The sequence below is a fragment of the Dasypus novemcinctus genome, chromosome 10, assembly GCF_030445035.2.
Source record: "Dasypus novemcinctus isolate mDasNov1 chromosome 10, mDasNov1.1.hap2, whole genome shotgun sequence".
In the NCBI taxonomy this organism is placed as follows: domain Eukaryota; kingdom Metazoa; phylum Chordata; class Mammalia; order Cingulata; family Dasypodidae; genus Dasypus; species Dasypus novemcinctus.
The window spans coordinates 47,764,892-47,783,024 of record NC_080682.1 but is presented as its reverse complement, the minus strand read 5'-3'; the positions used below and the strand labels follow the sequence as shown (position 1 = coordinate 47,783,024).

Here is an 18,133-nt window from a genome sequence, read left to right as displayed (position 1 = left end):
TTAATAATACTTCACAAGGTTTTTATAACGATTAGGTAGAAGATATAAGGCACTCAACAACTGTTGGTTCCCTTCCTTGTAGCTCTCCCTTTTGTAAGTCTTACCTGTTCTTCTGAATTCAAGTTCTATCTACTCTAGGCTTACTCTCAGAAGTACTTATTTGGTATACATTCTACCTCATTATTACTGTTGTCTTATATTAACTTGTCTCCCCAAATTTCTTTTTTTTTTTTTTAAGATTTATTTTTTTCTCTTCCCTCCGCCCACACACCCGCCTGCCCGCCCCAGTTGTCTGTCCTCTGTGTCCATTTGCTGTGTGTTCTTCTTTTTGTCCACTTCTGTTGTCAGCAGCACAGGAATCTGTGTTTCTTTTGTTGCGTCATCTTGCTGCGTCAGCTCTCTGTGTGGGCGGCGCCATTCCTGGGCAGGCTGCACTTTTCTTTCGCGCTGGACGGCTCTCACGGGGTGCACTCCTTGCGTGCGGGGCTCCCCTATGCAGGGGACACCCCTGCGTGGCAGGGCACTCTCTGCACTCATCAGCACTGCACGTGGGCCAGCGCCACACAGGTCAAGGAGGCCCAGGGTTTGAACCGTGGACCTCCCATGTGGTAGACGGACACCCTATCCACTGGACCAAGTCTGCTTCTGTTTCTGACTTACCCTTGTTGAATCTAGTTGCCTCTGATGTGTGATAGTGTAGAATCAGAAAATGGAAAGTAACTCCCTAAGCACGTGGTTGGTCCCTTTACTCTAACCTTGATAAGTTTAGAAAAGGTTTTAAGTTCATTAACATCGTCTTGGCCTGATGAAGGAAATGGCCTGAAACGTGATTTCTTAAATAATGGAAGACTATGAGTAAAAACTAAAAGGGATCCATCAAATCCAGAAAAAGACTTATTGTACTTCCTTTTGTTAGAACTTGATTGTGTATGTACATCTCTTTGAGACAGCATTCCCTGAAAAATAAACTTTTAGAGTATGTTGGAACATACTGCTAAGGGAGGGCAGTTGCTTATACTTTCTTAACCAAAGAATCATCCTCTAGTAGGAAGTTCTGGCCTTTCCCTGAGCATGCATCTTCAACAACAATGCACATGGAACATGAGGCAGGAAAAGAATACCTGTTTAGCCAGCCAAATCACCTAGAAGTAATCACTGGCAGGCAAAGAGTGACAGATGTGATAGCCCGATCACTTCCATATCAGACGCAAGTAATATACTTCCCTACCCAGAGAATGGCACCCAGATGGAATTCTTAGTCCATAATAACTGACAATCCCAAAGAGGGTTAGAAACCTATGACTCACTGGCAAAATTGTAGCTGAGGTCAGTCTCATTATACATATCAGGAAGTGTGAAAGAGTGCTACATTCAAGATTTGACATTTTAATGCTTAGGTGAATCTTTATCCAATGAACAAAATTTGTTATCCAAGTAAGAAGAAAGGGCACCTTTATGATATTTCAGTTTCAAACATGGACTCCTCTCTGCTACTCTTACCCCTTTAATTCTTTGATTTTTAATTTTTAGTAATTTTACAGCAAGAATGGTATATTTCTCTGCTGTAATTCAACTATCTCAGATTTGTTCAACACTGATCTGTCATAGTCCTCACCTTTAAAAGACAAATAGAAGGAAAATTTCTTTTTGATGGTATTTTAGTTTTCAAGGAAATTTTCACAGCTACTTATTATGAGTGGAACAGGGTCTTCCAACTTGATCTTTGTTGTCATAGATTTTTCCCCCAAATGCTTGTTTCCAGCAGGTGAAACTTGAACATCTGTGGAAAAGCTTGAATCACAATAATGATCTGGCTTTGGGTTCTCTAGCTCCCTGCTTTTTGTGTGTTCTCCTGGAGAAAAAGGGATATCATCATCTTTTTTCTTCTTCCTGATATTTTGGGATCTTGAGCTAAGGGACTATGCAGGAGAGATGTTTCTAATATGCTATATCTCTGTCTTTTGTCATTGAGGTAATTGTCATGAGAAAACCCTGGACAACAACCATGACAAACAGAAATATTTTGACAACCTACAGTCACTGGATGCTGTTGAAGAAGAGCCCCCTGTGAGAGGAGCAGAGGAGGACCCTGTACTCTCTGTTGAGAGTTCCAGGAGGGACTTAGATGCCCTTAGACTTGAAAGTAAGTTGATTTGGCCTGAACTGGGCTTCTGGGGAAAAATCAATTCTCAGGCTTTAAGCTTAGGCTTTTCTCTACTTCAAGAGGTGGTTTCCTTCTTTTCATAGTCACTCATTATGTTGTAGAATCATGAGGATGACCCTCAGATGATGAGGCAAAAGACAAGCTGTAATGTGAAACTGTTCTTCACATTTCTTTCTTTTTCTTTCCTCTGCCTCAATGTCTTATTTTACTTGAGCAAATTTATTCATTTAGGTACTGGTCTTTCTTCTTTATATCATTTATCTATTAAGCCTTTGAAAAAAGGAAGATAAATTTTATTTTCATTAACCCAGTAAAATTTGGAGATTTTAATTAAATTATATTTTGTGACCACATTTTGAACTGTACTGTATCAAATAGTCCTTGTTAACATCAATCAATTAATAATTGCCAAAATAATGACTTCTTTTTACTACTCATCCTACTTAACCACATTTCTGCATTTGAAACTTCAGACAACTACCTACTTCTTGAAAGTCTTTACTCCTGCTTTTGGCCTCTGTTATATTGCTTGCTCTTGGCTCTCTTCCTATTCTTAGATCAACTTTTGTCAATTTCCTTCATTTATTCTTTGTTTCTGCCCCTTATTTGTTGAGTTCCCCAAGGTCTAACCTTGGTCTACTTTTATTATCCCTCTTTATCTCTTGGTGTTTCAGCTACCTTTGAGTACACCAGTAACTCCAAATTCATATTTTCAGCAAAGACATTCTCTACAATTCTAGATTTTATTTCTGCTTGTCTAGTGGAGTTTTATCTGGATGTGCCACAGGCACTTCAGTTTTAACATATCCAAAATTGAACTTCCACCCCATTTCCTGAACTATTTTTTTTTTTAAGATTTATTTATTTTATTTATTTCTCCCCGCCCCCCCAAGTTGTCTGTTCTCTGTGTCTATTTGCTCTGTGTTCTTTGTCTGCTTCTGTTGTTGTCAGCGGCACGGGAATCTGTGTTTCTTTTGGTTGTGTCATCTTATTGTGTCAGCTCTCCGTGTGTGCAGCGCCATTCCTGGGCAGGCTGCACTTTCTTTTGTGCTGGGCGGCTCTCCTTACGGGGCGCACTCCTTGCACGTGGGGCTCCCCCACACAGGGACACCCCTGCGTGGCTGGACACTCCTTGCGCACATCAGCACTGCACATAGGCCAGCTCCACACAGGTCAAGCAGGCTCAGGGTTCGAACCGCGGACCTCCCATGTGGTAAACGGACGCCCTAACTACTGGGCCAAGTCCGCTTCCCCTGAGCTATTTTTAACCCTTGTATTCCTAATGTCTGTTAATTGCATCACAACTCATCTAAGCACTCCTAGATTCAATCAGTCCCTGAGACCTGTTGAATCCATCATCTTTTCCTCTATTCCCTCTGCCACTCCCGAATTGAAACTCATACATTTCTTGCCTGAACTATTGCAGTAGCCTCTTAATTCCCTATGTCTAGTTTTTATTCCTTTCTTTGTTTAGAGTGTGTGTGTGTATGTACAGGATACAAGAAAGAGGAAAAAAATATATATGTATATATATAATTGGTACAGAATTTAAAAAGCAGAAGCAAATTTTCCATTTCTTATGCATCCTTCAAAGAATTGTTTCTAAAATGTGTATCTAATCAGGTAAGTTGCATAGGTTTAAAATTGTCAATGATTCTGTTATTACCCTTAGGAAAAGTCCAGATGTCTTAGTGTGGGATGTAAGACAGTTTTGCCCCTGACTTCCTCTCTAACTATACCACCTACAAGTACCCTGCATAGCAGGAAGTGCTTTGTTGAGCTACTGTGCTTTTACATCAATGAAAGTCCCTTCTCTCTAAGAACTTTTTAATAAAATGTGCCACCTTCTGAAAAAGGCACAGGGAAACATTAACTTTGGGGAACTTTTTGCAGCTTAACAACATCAGTGCTTTCCAAATACTACTAGTAATTGAAAGAAAATAAGCCCTATAAGAACAGCATCCATATGCAGCTCAAACAATGCACTGGGGGAGTAGTTACCTGCAGTTTCCCATTGGCCAAAAAGCCACTTTTTGGCTCAAGCAGTTGAGTGTCAATCTCCCACAGGGGAGGTCCCCGGTTTGGTTCCCAGTGCCTCCTGAAAAAGCAAAAACAAAAGAACAAGCAAAACAAACAAAACAAACCAACTCAGGGAAGCTGATGTGGCTCAGTGGTTGAGCACCACCTTCCTACACACGAGGTCCCAGGTTCAATCCCCAGCCTCCAGTACCTAAAAAAAAAAAGCCACTTACTTTAAGCCCTCTTCTTGGCTTGGGCCAAATCAATCAAAAACCCTTTTCTGTCTAGGACTGGACTCAAGGAATTCCATTCTTGGTAGCCAAAAGAGAAGGAAAAAGAAAAAACTAAAATAAGATGAGAAATTCTTGAAGACAATTCTGTTGCTAACTCAGATGCTGGGCAATTCTTCCAATTAAGTTTCTTTTTGGAGCCCTAGTAATAACCTTGTCCAGCAGCAGCTTTCCTGGTTAGCTACTAAGAAATTTTTAGATTAAATCAAGGAGTTACTCTATGCCAGAAACTATGCTGAAGACTTGATGCCTGCCTTTATGTTGCTTACCAGCCAGCTGGGTCAGTAATACATTAACAAATGACAAGGTAAATCTTAGCATTTAAAAAGACTTTATCACTAGCAAGACACGGCAAAGGCAGGGGCAGCAAATCTGCAAGAACCTCACAAACCAAATTATTCCTAAGTTCCAATAATTCATTCTACAACTTTATGACTGCTGTGTGCCAGTACAATGCTAGCCAGACAATAGGAATGTAGTAGCAAGACAGATACTAAAGATTAGAACTCTTTGCTAACCCTACATTTATACCAATGGACACATAATTTAGACAAGTAACCAACCGCCTACTTTTATCTTAATACCCTAAAGAAAAAAAGCTTTTGCAAACCCCTAGTTTACTTTAAGCTGGTTTCATAACTTAATAACATAAAAATCAATAGAAACTAGCACATTGATTCAGGGAATCTAAAAAAAATGTTCCTTGAAAAGATGTGTGCCTTTTGCAGCCACTTGTTAAATGGAAGAGCTCTATGGCTTATTCAGGAAAGAATAACACTTAGAGATTTCTAGTAATACTCCCGGCCTAGCGACAGACCTTCCCCCTTTTAGAATAGAAAGTGGAATGGGAGATGGAGATGCCACCACAGGGATAGTGATACTGCTGACCTCCTATGAGTAGAGCTCAAAGCATTACATTGTTTTCAGGTACATGGCTGAAACATGAAAGTCAGCCACTTTTCTCTACCACCCTCAAACTCCTCAGAAACTAATACTACACATTTCTAAGATGGTTTGGGTTTCTAACTATGGCCATAGATCTGATCAATATGGATATGAGAATCCTGACCTTGGCCTTATTAATGTCATGTGCTAGATCACTGAACAAGCCAGAATTACCAGCTGAAGATTATTACACTGGGATAATGTAGACTCATATTTGCTGAGCAAATGACCCAGAGCTCTCAGTCTGTTGATAACAAAATAACATTTTGTTGTGGTTTGTTTTTTTTTTTGTACCCCATCTATTTCCAAAAGGGATTGGAGATGACTTGCATGGAACACACATTATAAGATTCAGCCATTAATTCAAAATAAACAACAAAAGTTAAGTAGAAAAGAGTAAAAGAAAATAATCTACTAAGAAACTCAGGATAATTTTATTTTGAGCTTCCTAAGTTTCTAAGCGTAGAGGGGAACCTGGAGCATTGTATAGCCATCACCATCTCATAAGTAAAGCATATTGACTTCTTAAAATTTTTACTAGACCATTGCACTGAATCTCCATATGAATCTTTACATGAGGAACTTGAACAACGTAACAAATAATTTCTTAGTAACCATTTTAGGAAAAAATTACATTAGTTATTGTTATTTCTTACATTAACCATTAGTGAAAATGAGAGCCTTCATGTGAAATTAGGATAGTTTTCCATTAAATTATTTAAGGCAATTAACCAGGCTATATGGTCTAGAAAAGCAGCTATGCTATTTTATAGGATATTTGAGTAAAACTTGGAGAATCCCAAGACTTAAAGAAATAACACATCATAATAAGCTTCATCTTTCCCACCTGTAGGCCTGGTATCTATAGTAAATGGATCTTCTTTCCAAAAAAATACGTACGTGACATAGCTGTCCTCATGCTCACTAGTGATGTAACCTATGACTACCTGCCATCTAGCTGTTGCCATTGTTCCCAGCCAGGATTTTGACAAAAGCTAGATGGCAAAGATTATTTTATTATAAATTTTGAAGATACTGCATGGTATTTTTCTGAAGGTGAGCTGTAGAGCAAAAACTTTTCTCAGAAAGCAAGGTTGGTGTTGCTCAAGTCCTTGAATGAGTACTACTTAGCTTTTGAAAACATGCTGGCCCTTGAATTTCAGGTACAGTGGTTGAGGAAAGTAATGGTTCTGATGAGATGGAGAATTCAGATGAAACAACCATGTCAGAAGAGATACTCGCTTTAGTGGATGAATTTCAACAGGCATGGCCTCTGGAAGGCTTTGGGGGAGCACTAGAGATGAAAGGGCGGCGTCTAGACTTGCAGGGAATACGGGTACTGAAAAAAGGCCCCCAAGATGAAATGGCCAGAAGCTCTTGCTATGGAGACTGTAGAAGTGAAGATGATGAAGCAACAGAATGGGTAAGTGTTTGCTAACTCAATCCTGACCAAATTGTAAAACACGTCTTTGTCTTTAAGGGGTTCCTAGTTTGCTGCTTTACCTCATACTTTTTTTTTTTTGAGAGTGAGATGTCCTTTTTTTTTTATTATTGAGATATATTTACATACCATACAATCTATCCAAAGTGTACGATCAGCAGCTTTTAGTATAATCACAGTGTTATGCATTCATTATCACAAAAATTTTAGAACAATTTCATTACTCCAAAAAGAACTCCATACCCCTTAGCAGTCACCTCTCAATCCCTCTATCCTTCCCCAGCCCTACATAACCACTAATCTAATTCCATCTTTATAAATTGATCTATTTTTGCATTTTATATAAATGGAAACATACAATATGTAGCGCGTACTTTGGGTCTGGTTTCTTTCACTTAGCATAAGGGTTTCTTTTTTTTTTTTTTTTCCTGATATTCGCATCTTGTAACATTAACATACATTTGTTCAGTTTCAAAGAAAAAGTCTTATATATGCAATATTACCCATGTTCATATTTCACATGAAGTTTTACTATGCTATACAGTCCCATGTTACATTTTTTAGCTTTCCTTCTAGTAATATACATGTCCGTAGTCTTTCCCTTTCAACCACTGTCATTCCCATATAATAGCTCTGCTAGTTATAAATACTATGTTGTGGTTTTATTGTTTGTATTCATTTCCAAAGGTTAACAAACCACCTTTTTACCAATTCTGAACACGTTGACCCTCAGCTTTCCTCATTCTATTTTCTGGTGACCCATATTTTATTAATTTCACGAGTTTATACAATATATTTAGTTCCTAAGAGCACAAATTATATAGTATTTGTCCTTTTGCATCTGGCTTGCTTCATTCAACATAATGTCCTCCAGGTCATCCATGTTGTCATATGCTTTACAACTTCATTTCTTCTTGCAGCTGCATAATATTCCATCATGTATATACATCACAGTTTGTTTATCCATTTATCGGTTGATAGACACCTGGGTTGTTTCCATCTTTCAGCAATCGTGTATAATGCTGCTATGAACATCAAGTGTATGATGTCTGTTCGTGTCACTGCTCTCAGCTCCTCTGGGTATATACCCCGTAGTGATATTGCTGGGTCACTTGGCAAATCTATATTCAACTTCTTTAGGAATTTCCAAATTCCTCTACAATGGCTTTACCATTCTACATCCCCACCAACAGTGAATAAATGTTCCTATCTCTCCACTCCACACCCTTATAACAGCCTGTCCTTTGGAATTACAGTGTAGGAAGCCTTTCATAATACTTAGGTATTTCTAGCTCTTCTGGGAGACAAGAGAAAATGGAATGGATGTGAAGTGTCACTCAAGATCTATAGACTTGAAAGTACACAGTTCATACATCTTAATTTTCAGTTTCCTCTATACACTCTTCCAGGAGAGATTATTTTGTTCATTTCACTAAACATTTTCCATTTAGATGTTTAAGAATTAAACTGAAGAAGAGAATGTAACCCTAGCACAGTAGTGATTTATTCTTAAAGCCACCAATATCTACAGTTATTGAGATATTTGATAATTGGCCTCTTTTATCCCTAACTTGTTTCCCTTTCCCAGATCACATTCCAAGTCAAACGTGTAAAAAAACCCAAAGGAGATCATAAGAAAACTCCTGGGAAAAAGATAGACTCTAATCAAGCAGAAAATACACATCGTTACCAAGCAAACCTTGAGATCACTGGCCCAAAGGTGGCATCTCCTGGGCCACAAGGTAAATTTGAATGTTTAATATACCTGTTTCTTCTTTCAGATTTCACTGCCTTACTTCTCATAAAGGAGTGTTTGTCACTTGAGATAGTTTAGGTAAGAAGGTAAAAGGGCTAAATGATAAGAAAGCATTGACTGTTTGGCTTATATTCTTATCTTAAGCTTAGTTATTTTATTGGTTCTTAACCTGAGAATCCAGTGTAATATGTAAAAGTGTGAATTTGAGACAAATTGCCTGGATTCAAATACCACTTCTACCATTTACCTCCCTGAGCCTCATTTTCCTTTTCTACATGAGGGTAATAATAGTACCTGCCTCTTAGTGCTCAATAAATTTTAACAGTTGTTAGCAACAGTTTTGCATGTTATGTATTTTTTTTCTTTTCTTTTCCTTTTGTTTTGAAACCCATCTCTGGACTCCACGTTAAGGTCCATTGACATAAATCTATTTGACTTTGTTTCCCAGAGATTAAATAGTAGTGATAGAATTCCTTTTTAAAAAATTATCTCCTTTTTTAAAAGGATATTCCCACCATCTTAGACTTAGAAAATTCAAGGTAACTTCATTCGATTGTGTCTTATTTTATATTGTATGCATACATACCAAACCTTAAAGAGCACATAATCTAATTTTTAGGAATGAAGGTTGGCTAAATTCTAGAATGAACTATGACTTGTGGAAAATACTAAAAACACCAAAAAAGACACTTTACCATGTTTAAAGTAAAAAGTATAAATCAGCTCTACTGTTTAAAAGTAGTTAGCATTTGTTAACAGGTTACAGACTTAAGGCCTAATTCCTCTATTAGATCTGTCTTTTGTATCAGGGAAAAGGTGTTCAAACTGTAAAACATCATTTTAGAAATGAAAATTCAAGTGAATTAAATAACAAATGTAATAAAATCATAAAGAAGAAAATTTAGATGAATATGCATATATTCTTAAGGTGGAAAAGGACTTCATAAGGCAAGAGAAAGAGTGAAAGAACTCTGTAGATTTGACCACATACACAAAAAATGACACCAGAAAACACCACAAAATAGAAAAACAGAGGACCCGAAGTATTTGCAGAATATATGATAAGCAAAGGATAACAAGAGCCATTATTTTTAAAACACCTATAAATAAATATGAAAAATACAGCGTTTCAAAAAGAAAATGTATGAAGTACATAGGCAATGCACCAGATATGCAACAAACACAAGAAAATGTTCAGCCTCACTAGCTATAAAACAATACATAAACAATGAGATATCATTTTGCTTATCAGATTGTCTTTAAATGAGTAATACACAGTGAAAATTAATAAAAACTTTTTTTTTTTACTAAATGTATCTGAAATTTTTAAAAAGATTCCAACAATTCTACTTCTATTAATTTACCCTATGTAAGTCATCTTACAAATGCCAAAGATGTAAGTACACAGATGTTTATCCCAAGGTTATTTATCATGGTAAAAATTTGGGGGAAAAATCTAACTGTTGGGATTTGCTAAATAAATCACAGCTTGTCCATGTTGTATATTATGTGCAGCCAAGATGTTTGTGATATATTTAATGAACAAAACTGGTTTATAAAATAGCATATATACACAGTATTTCAAATTTTATAAAATAATAAATATGCTCCATTTTGATTACTATTTTTCACATTTCAATATTTCTCTAGTATTGAACTACATCTTACAATTGATGTTATCTTAAAATAATATTTGGCAGTTTTTTCTTTCTTCAGTCATATAAAATATGTACCTTACAGTTGATAGCATCATAGATTTGATGTACTATGTTATAATACATACATACACACATAAAAAGAAGTCTGGAAGGAAATACATTAAAAGTGGTCATTTCTGAGGGTTCTGATGGAGTTATAGGTGATTTTTAATTTTTTATGTTTGCTTTTCCATTTTCTAATATTTTATAATGAGTCTGTATTACTTTTATAGAGGTTCACTATCCCAGTTTTGAAACAGATATGGATTTTGTCAACTACCAACTGATAAGCCTCATGATAAATCCTGATAAAGTTCTAAAACAAATTATTAAACACAAAGTTTGTGAGCCCTTGTGGGGGGTGGGTGCGGAAATTGTTAAGAACCATTGTACATTTACTAAGAATTAATAGAACTAATAATGCTTTAATGCTTAACTAATTTCATTTCCTTTTTTGGTTAAGGCTTCTAGATTGGAAGACAAGGGAAGTGCCATAGACATAATATAACTGGATTTCAGCAAGGCATTTAACAGAGCCTCTTATGATATCCTTGTGAACAAGATGGAGAAATGTGGGCTTGAAGGCTCCTCATTGCCTACAGGATAAAAAGTCTAAACTTCCTAGTGTGGCGTACAAGACCCTTTACCATCTGGCCTCTGTGTGTCCTTCAGCACCATTCTCTGAACCAGCCATGCTCTTATTTTACCCCCATGCCTTTGCACATGCTCTTCTCTCTGCCTGGGTGCCAAAATATCACTTGTCCCTAAAGTTCAAACTCAAGTGCTTTGTCTTCCTTGGTACCTTCTGGCAGAATTAGTTGCTCTCTCTTTGATATTGTTTTATATTTTCACTCTAGCACGTATCCTATTGTATTATATGATTTTGTCTATGTTTACCTTCCTCACTAGACTGTGAGCTCAAGGACAGGCCCTCTTATTATTCCTCTTTTTGTCTCTAGTGTCTTACACAGTTCCCAGCCCCTTATAATACATGCTCAATAAATGTCTCAAATGAATTTCTTAAATATAAAAGAAAATGAGCTTTATTGTGAAATTTATGATTTATTTCCTTAAGGTGTTAATTTAAACAGGGTTAGTTTGAAATTCTTCCCATCTGTTCTTTACTATTTTATTAAAATCTAAATCTAAACCGCTGCCTATACAGCAAACCATTTTCTATTATTGGAAAATTCCTGCAGTATGAAAAGTGTTACACAGAACAAAAAGTCTTCTTCCCATTCATTCCATTTTAATTCCTTCAGAAGAGACAGACTTGGTTCTGCTCTATTTTGGGAAACTTAGTCTAAGTAAAGGGCCTGGATCTAAAAGGTATTACTATGAAGGATATCAATACAGAGAGCTTTAAAAGCCCTATGTATCTTTAAATATCAAGGTTATTGGGAGCATGCTTGTTAGAGCCAGACCTGGATTTAGATCCCAGCTCTGCCACCTGCTAGCCAGGTGACCTCGGGCAAGTCACTTAATCTCTGAGCCTCTGTTTCCTTATCTGAGAAGGGAGGATTAAAACCCACCTCATGAAGTTGTGGATGTAAAGCACTTAGCACAGGACCTGATACACAGAAAAGGCTCTTAACATAAATTATAGCCTTTCATTTTTATTTCCCAGCTTGCTGCTTTTCTTTACAGCAGTTGTTCTCTACAAGGGGCGATTTTGCTGTCCAGAGGGCATTTGGCAATATCTAGAGACAATTTTGATTGTCACATCTGGCGAGGGTACTATTGACATCTAGCAGATAGAGGCCAAGAGTGCTGCTAAACATTCTACAATGCACTGGACAGGCCCCCAAAGATTATCCAGTCCGAGATAACAGGTTGAGAAACCCTGATTTAGAGATGAGTGTTTCTACTGAGTAAGGAAGAGTTGTTATAAAATCATTATGTAGAGGGGTAAAATTTAAGTCTGGTGCATATGCTTTGAAGGATATCTTAACCCTTATCTCATGTTGATCAGTCTTAAATCCAAAGGAGGAGTCAGTTATTTTTATTTCACCCTTGATCATTGCAAACAAAGCTTTACTCAAAGATGATCCTTATTCCTGTTGCCTTGAATGACAAGGGTTTTTTCTTGTTGTTGTTGTTTAATTTTAATGTTTCCTACTTTTTTTTAACAAATCAATTTTATTGATACATACTAATAAAGCATACAATTTAATTATATCTCTAGATGGTGGAAATTCTAAAGACCAGAAGAATGACTGGCATCTCCAAATAAATCAATCTGGGTGAAGTAATCCCCACAGCATGAGGCACTTTGAATTCTATTCTTTTGTGATTGTGTTGATTCATGATGTTCCTTCCTTCCTTTCTTCCAGGAAAAAAGCGTGATTACCTGAGTCTGGGCTGGCCTAGCCCAGATGAGTGCCTCAAACTTCGTTGGGTAGAGCTGACTGCCATCGTGAGTACCTGGCTTGCAGTTTCTTCAAAAAACATTGAGTGAGTATCTGAAACCTCTTCCTCCTTCGTGGCATTTTGTGTTCCTGTAAACCTCCTGGTCCTCAGCTGACTTGGGATATCCTTCTTTGTCAGCAGCTTTTGGAAAAGTCATCCTCTCCAGGTTTTATGTTTCAAAGATGACCTTTGCTGAGCACAAATCACAGGTGGGCTCAGCCCATTGTCTGAGGCAGTGACTATCCCCCCCTTCTCAGTCCTTCATCCACATTTTGTAGGCTATCCAGAAGTCTTGCCTCACTGATAACTGCTTTTTCCTCTCTAGCCACTCTTTTATTTTTCTGGCCTCAGTTCTACCTTTAAATGTCACATTCCTCAGGCTTGACCACTAAGCCTTCTTATTTACAATCACTCTTATTCAGACTAAAGACCCTAGACTTCAGTCACCAATTATGTATTTTATTTATTTATTTTAAAGAAACTTTAGAGTACATAAATGTTACATAAAAAATATAGGGGGAAGCGGCTGTGGCTCAATCAGTTGGTCTCCCATCTACCATATGGGAGGCCCTAAGTTCTCATCCCGGGGCCTCCTTATAAAGGTAGGCTCACCCATGCTCTGCAGAGTGCTGCCCAGCCTGCAAGCACCACGAAGTGCCAACTCAGCAAGGTCACACAACAAAAAAAGGGAGACAAGCAAAAAAAACGCAGATGAGCCCACAGCAAATGAACACAGAGGGCAGACAGCAAGCAAGCCACAAGGGGGAAGGGGAAATTAAATAAATAAGTACAGACATGGAAGAATGCACAGCAAATGGACACAGAGGGCAGACAGCAAGCAAGCTGCAAGGGGGGAGGAGAAATTAAATAAATAAATACAGACATGGAAGAATGCACAGTGAATGGATACGGAGAGCAAACAGCATGGAAAAAGCCACAAGTGGGGGGAGGATATTTAAAAAAATATGTGTGTGTGTATATATATATATATATAGGGTGTGTGTGTTTGTGTGTGTGTGTGTGTGTGTGTGTGTGTGTGTGTGTGTATATATATATATATATATATATATATATATATATATATATATAGGGAGTTCCCATATGCCCCATTCCTTCTCCCTCCCATACTCTCCCACATCAGCATCCTTCATCAGCATGGTACACCTGTCACAACTGATGAACACACATTGAAGCACCAACCATGGACCATCGTCTACATTATAGTTCATACACTGTCCTGTGCAATTTTGTAAGTTGTGAAAAAATGTACAATGACCTGTATCCATCATTGCAACATCATGCAGAACAATTCCAACATCCCAAAAATACCCCCATATTACACCTATTCCCCCCCCCCCCCGCAGAAACACCAGCCGCCACCACCCTTATACCAATGATACAAGTTCTTCCATTGCTAAAATAACAATAAGTCTATAAGTAGAATAATACTAAATCCACTTTAGTACATTGTTCATCCCCCAGGCCTGAGGATTTGGGATGGTGATGCCCACTCTACCTGTAACTGAGAGGGGGCCTAGATCCCATGAGGCAGATGGATGGAAGTATCTTGCTTGTAGTTACACACTCTCTCTGTTCCTTCTCCATCATCATCACCTTGTTATCCTGGGTGAGACCAGTGAATAGGAGAGTAGGTATTGCAAACCTGCTGAGATTTAGGACCCAGCTGGAATATGGATGGACCAAAGATTTAAGTCTCTTGTTCATATACCTATCAAGTATAGTATATGTTCAAATGTAATTATATGTTCAAATAGAAGGGGTAGAAGAATCCTGTGTAAGGAAAACCACACATGAGTCCAACTCTGTCACACTGGGAAGCATAAATTCCAAGGTAAGGCCCACTGGCAGGGCACCAAACTCCTGAGCTGTCTGCCTTGTCTATAGTGTCTGAATGTCTCTAGAGCCCTCAGGAGCCCTGCTATTTGAGGCACTATTTACTGTGGCAGTCAATGAATTCCTGCTGAGACATGCATAAGTGTAACCTCTGGAATGACCTCCCAACTCACTTTGAAATCTCTTAGCCATAAAAACTCATTTGTATTTACCATTTACCCCTTATGGTCAAGGTCTTTTTTCAGGTACATTGCTAGTTGGTGCTTGATAATAATCCCTTGGTGCCAAGGAGGCTCATACCCAGGAGTCTTGTCCTTCACCAGGAGGAAGGTAGTGTGTATATATGCTGTGTTTGGCTCAGAGAGAGGCCACATTTGAGCAAAAAAGGAGATACTCAGGAGATAACGCTTAGGCAATATATAATACTAGGCTCAGTTTCAATTTCAAAAGAAAAGGTTCATAAATACAATGATCAATATCAAGGGCCTGCTACAATGGTCCATCCTCTTTCACTAGGCACTACCCCTATAGTCAGAGGATTCTTGCTGTCCCAATAGAGAATATAGCATAACTCCCCTGGATGAGAATTTGATGTTCTTTTGGTTATTGTTTGGATCTCCACCCACCATTTCAATGCCCCATGAACATTTAAACATATTCATATATGCCTTAGAGGCATGCCCCCAGATGAACCCCATCCCATGCATCTCCTCATCACCCACACCCCCACCAATGATCCTCCCCGCCATAGTTGTTACCCTTCTGTGATCCAAAACCTCCCCAAAGATGAAGCCCAGAAAGTAACCAAATAAAAATAAGAAAATGAAATAATAATGATAGTTTTAAAAATAACATGAAATATTTTTTAATTTGTAATAATAAAAATATTTTTAGACATTATGTCTTTCATCACTGTAAGACCTGTTGTCTTACCTTTTCTTTCATATATTCCATCAGTGTCTTTTTTTTTTTATCTTCAAAGAAGCTTTAGGTTACAGAAAAGTCAAGTAGAGAATATAGGATTCCCATATACCCAACAACCTCCCCCTTTCCCCTCTCCCCTATTAATAACTTTTTACCTGTGGATGGTACATTTGTTAAAATTGATGTACAAATATTGACGCACTGGTCAATGTACATTATGATTTACATTTTGGACCATACACTTTTATAAATTTTGATGAAATTTTAAATGGCCTGTATCCATTATTGCAAGATCATGTAGAACAATTCCAATGCCCCCAAAATGCCCTATGTTACATCTGTTCTATCCTTTCCTCCTTCTACCCTTGGGACCTATGGTAACCACTAAGTTTCACTTTTTGAAGAATAAGAGTCATAGTTACTTGCAAAAATATTGAGGACTTGACGTATTGGTGTGTTTTCTTTTATTAGGTACTGCCTATGTTCTCAACAGACTCTTGCCCCTCTACTTGAGAACATAGCACGACTCCCCAAGACGGGACTTCAATATTTTCCTGTTTATTGTGTGGATCTCCACCCACTGATATAATACACTATGACAAGATGAACACTTACATTATTCCACAGAAGCCTTTCCCAGGTGCACCCTGTCCTGTATGCCCCCACACACACATCCAGTACCCTACGCTAGTAATCCTTCCCTGCCATATTTGCCAGAAGAACATTCCCAGCATTGTAGTTTTGACCACAGACCTGCAAATCCCCAGAGTTCACCTGCTCCTTCCCCCAATCCTCCCCCCAGTTTCATGGATAGTCTAACCCAACCCCACCCTACCCCCCTCACAGACCAGCACCGCGAAACCCAATAGCATCACTGCACCGTCACGCCCATCCACTGCTCAACTACACCCTTCCACCTTATAGATTTTGCCCAAATGGGCATTGGCTCGCATGCCTGTACTCCCTTTCTGTCTCCTGACCAGACTCTACCTCTGTGAGTCTACTCAGTTTGCTTAATTCATATCAGTGAGGTAATGTAATATTTGCCCTACAGTGCCTGGATTACTTCACTCAACATAAAGTCTTCAAGATTCATTCATGTATTCTTATGTGTGAATACTGCATTCCTTCTTACAGCTGAGTAGTATTCCATATCTTAACAAAAAAAAAAAAAAAAGCTAAAAATCAAAGACCTAACTGCACACCTGGAGGAATTAGAAAAAGGACAACAAACTAATCCCAAAGCAAGTAGAAAGAAGGAAATAACAGATTAGAGCAGAGCTAAATGAAATTGAAAGCAAGAAAGCACTAGGAAAAATTGAAAAAAACAAAAGTTGATTGTGGCAGTATGGTATTGTTTATGAATTCCAAAAATAGAGACTGGATTGTGTTTGTATACTGGTCTGTTCCTCTGGGCATTTTAGATTGTATTCAATTCAGAGGTTTCAATTTTTTATTAAATCAAGATTAGGACTTTTATTTGATCATGTCATTAGGACATACAGGGTTTGGTCCCTACCCCCTTGGTGGGGATAAAACAGACTTTCATACAGAAGTAAATACACAGAGAAGGAGAACACAGAGTTTAGTTTTAGACACTGGAGCACCAGGGAGAGAGCCAAGAATTTGCCTTATAGTTTGCAGCTGAAGAGACCAGAGCCCTGAACAGCTGAGAAAGACCAGAAAGAAACTAGCCCTGGGGAGAGACAGGCTTTATGCTATCGTTCAGCTGAAATTGGAAGGAGCTAGGACCATGGAACCTTAGGAAGAAGAGGAAGGCTGAACCCTGCAAAAGACCAGCAGCCTTTTTGCTCCAACATGTGGCAACAGACTTGGTGAGAGAAGTCATTTACTCTTTATGGCCTTGTGACTATAAGCTTCTACCCCAAATAAATACCCTTTATGAAAGCCAACAGATTCCTGGTACTTTGTACCAGCACCCCTGTGGCTGACTAATACACTGTTTCTTTGAGAAAATTAATAAAATTGACAAACCCTTAGCTAAACTAACAAAGAAAAAAAGAGAGAAAATGCAAACACATACAAAAAGAGATGAGAAAGGGGATATCACCACTGACCCCACAGAAATAAAGAGTATCATAAGAGGATATTTGAAAAACTATATGCCAGCAAGATGGATAACATAGATGAAATGGACAAATTTCCAGAAACACACAAGCCTAGAATGATGAAAGAAGAAATGGATGGACTCAGCAGACCAATCACAAATAACAAGACAGAATTAGTCATCAAAAACCTCCCAACTTAGGGAAGCGGACTTAGCCAGTGGCCATGCGCAGTGCTGATGTGTGCAGGGAGTGCCCTGCCATGCAGGGGTATCCCCTGTGTAGGGGTGTCCCCCACGTAGGGGAGCCCCACGCACAAGGAGCGCGCCCCATAAGGAGAGCTGCCCAGCGCAAAAGAAAGTGCAGCCTGCCCAAGAATGGCACCGTCCACACGGAGAGCTGACACAACAAAAAGAAACACAGATTCCCATGCTGCTGACAACAACAGAAGCAGACAAAAAGAACACGCAGCAAAGGGACACAGAGAACAGACAACTACGGCGAGGGGATGGGGGGAGAAATAAATAAAATAAATCTTTTTTAAAAATTTTACAAACCTCCCAACTTA

General features: G+C 38.4%; 1 protein-coding gene across 7 annotated transcripts in view; it reads left to right on the top strand.

Annotated features, from left to right (window-relative positions):
* Positions 1-18,133, top strand: part of TTC17 (tetratricopeptide repeat domain 17) — a 176,289-nt gene that overhangs the window by 93,451 nt on the left and 64,705 nt on the right. For all 7 annotated transcript variants that reach the window (XM_058305505.2, XM_058305506.2, XM_004476260.5 and 4 more), the window contains 4 exons: positions 1,973-2,143; positions 6,582-6,841; positions 8,448-8,601; positions 12,646-12,766. In XM_058305505.2, the coding sequence (XP_058161488.1) occupies positions 1,973-2,143; positions 6,582-6,841; positions 8,448-8,601; positions 12,646-12,766 (706 nt within the window). The remainder of the gene's footprint in view (positions 1-1,972; positions 2,144-6,581; positions 6,842-8,447; positions 8,602-12,645; positions 12,767-18,133) is intronic.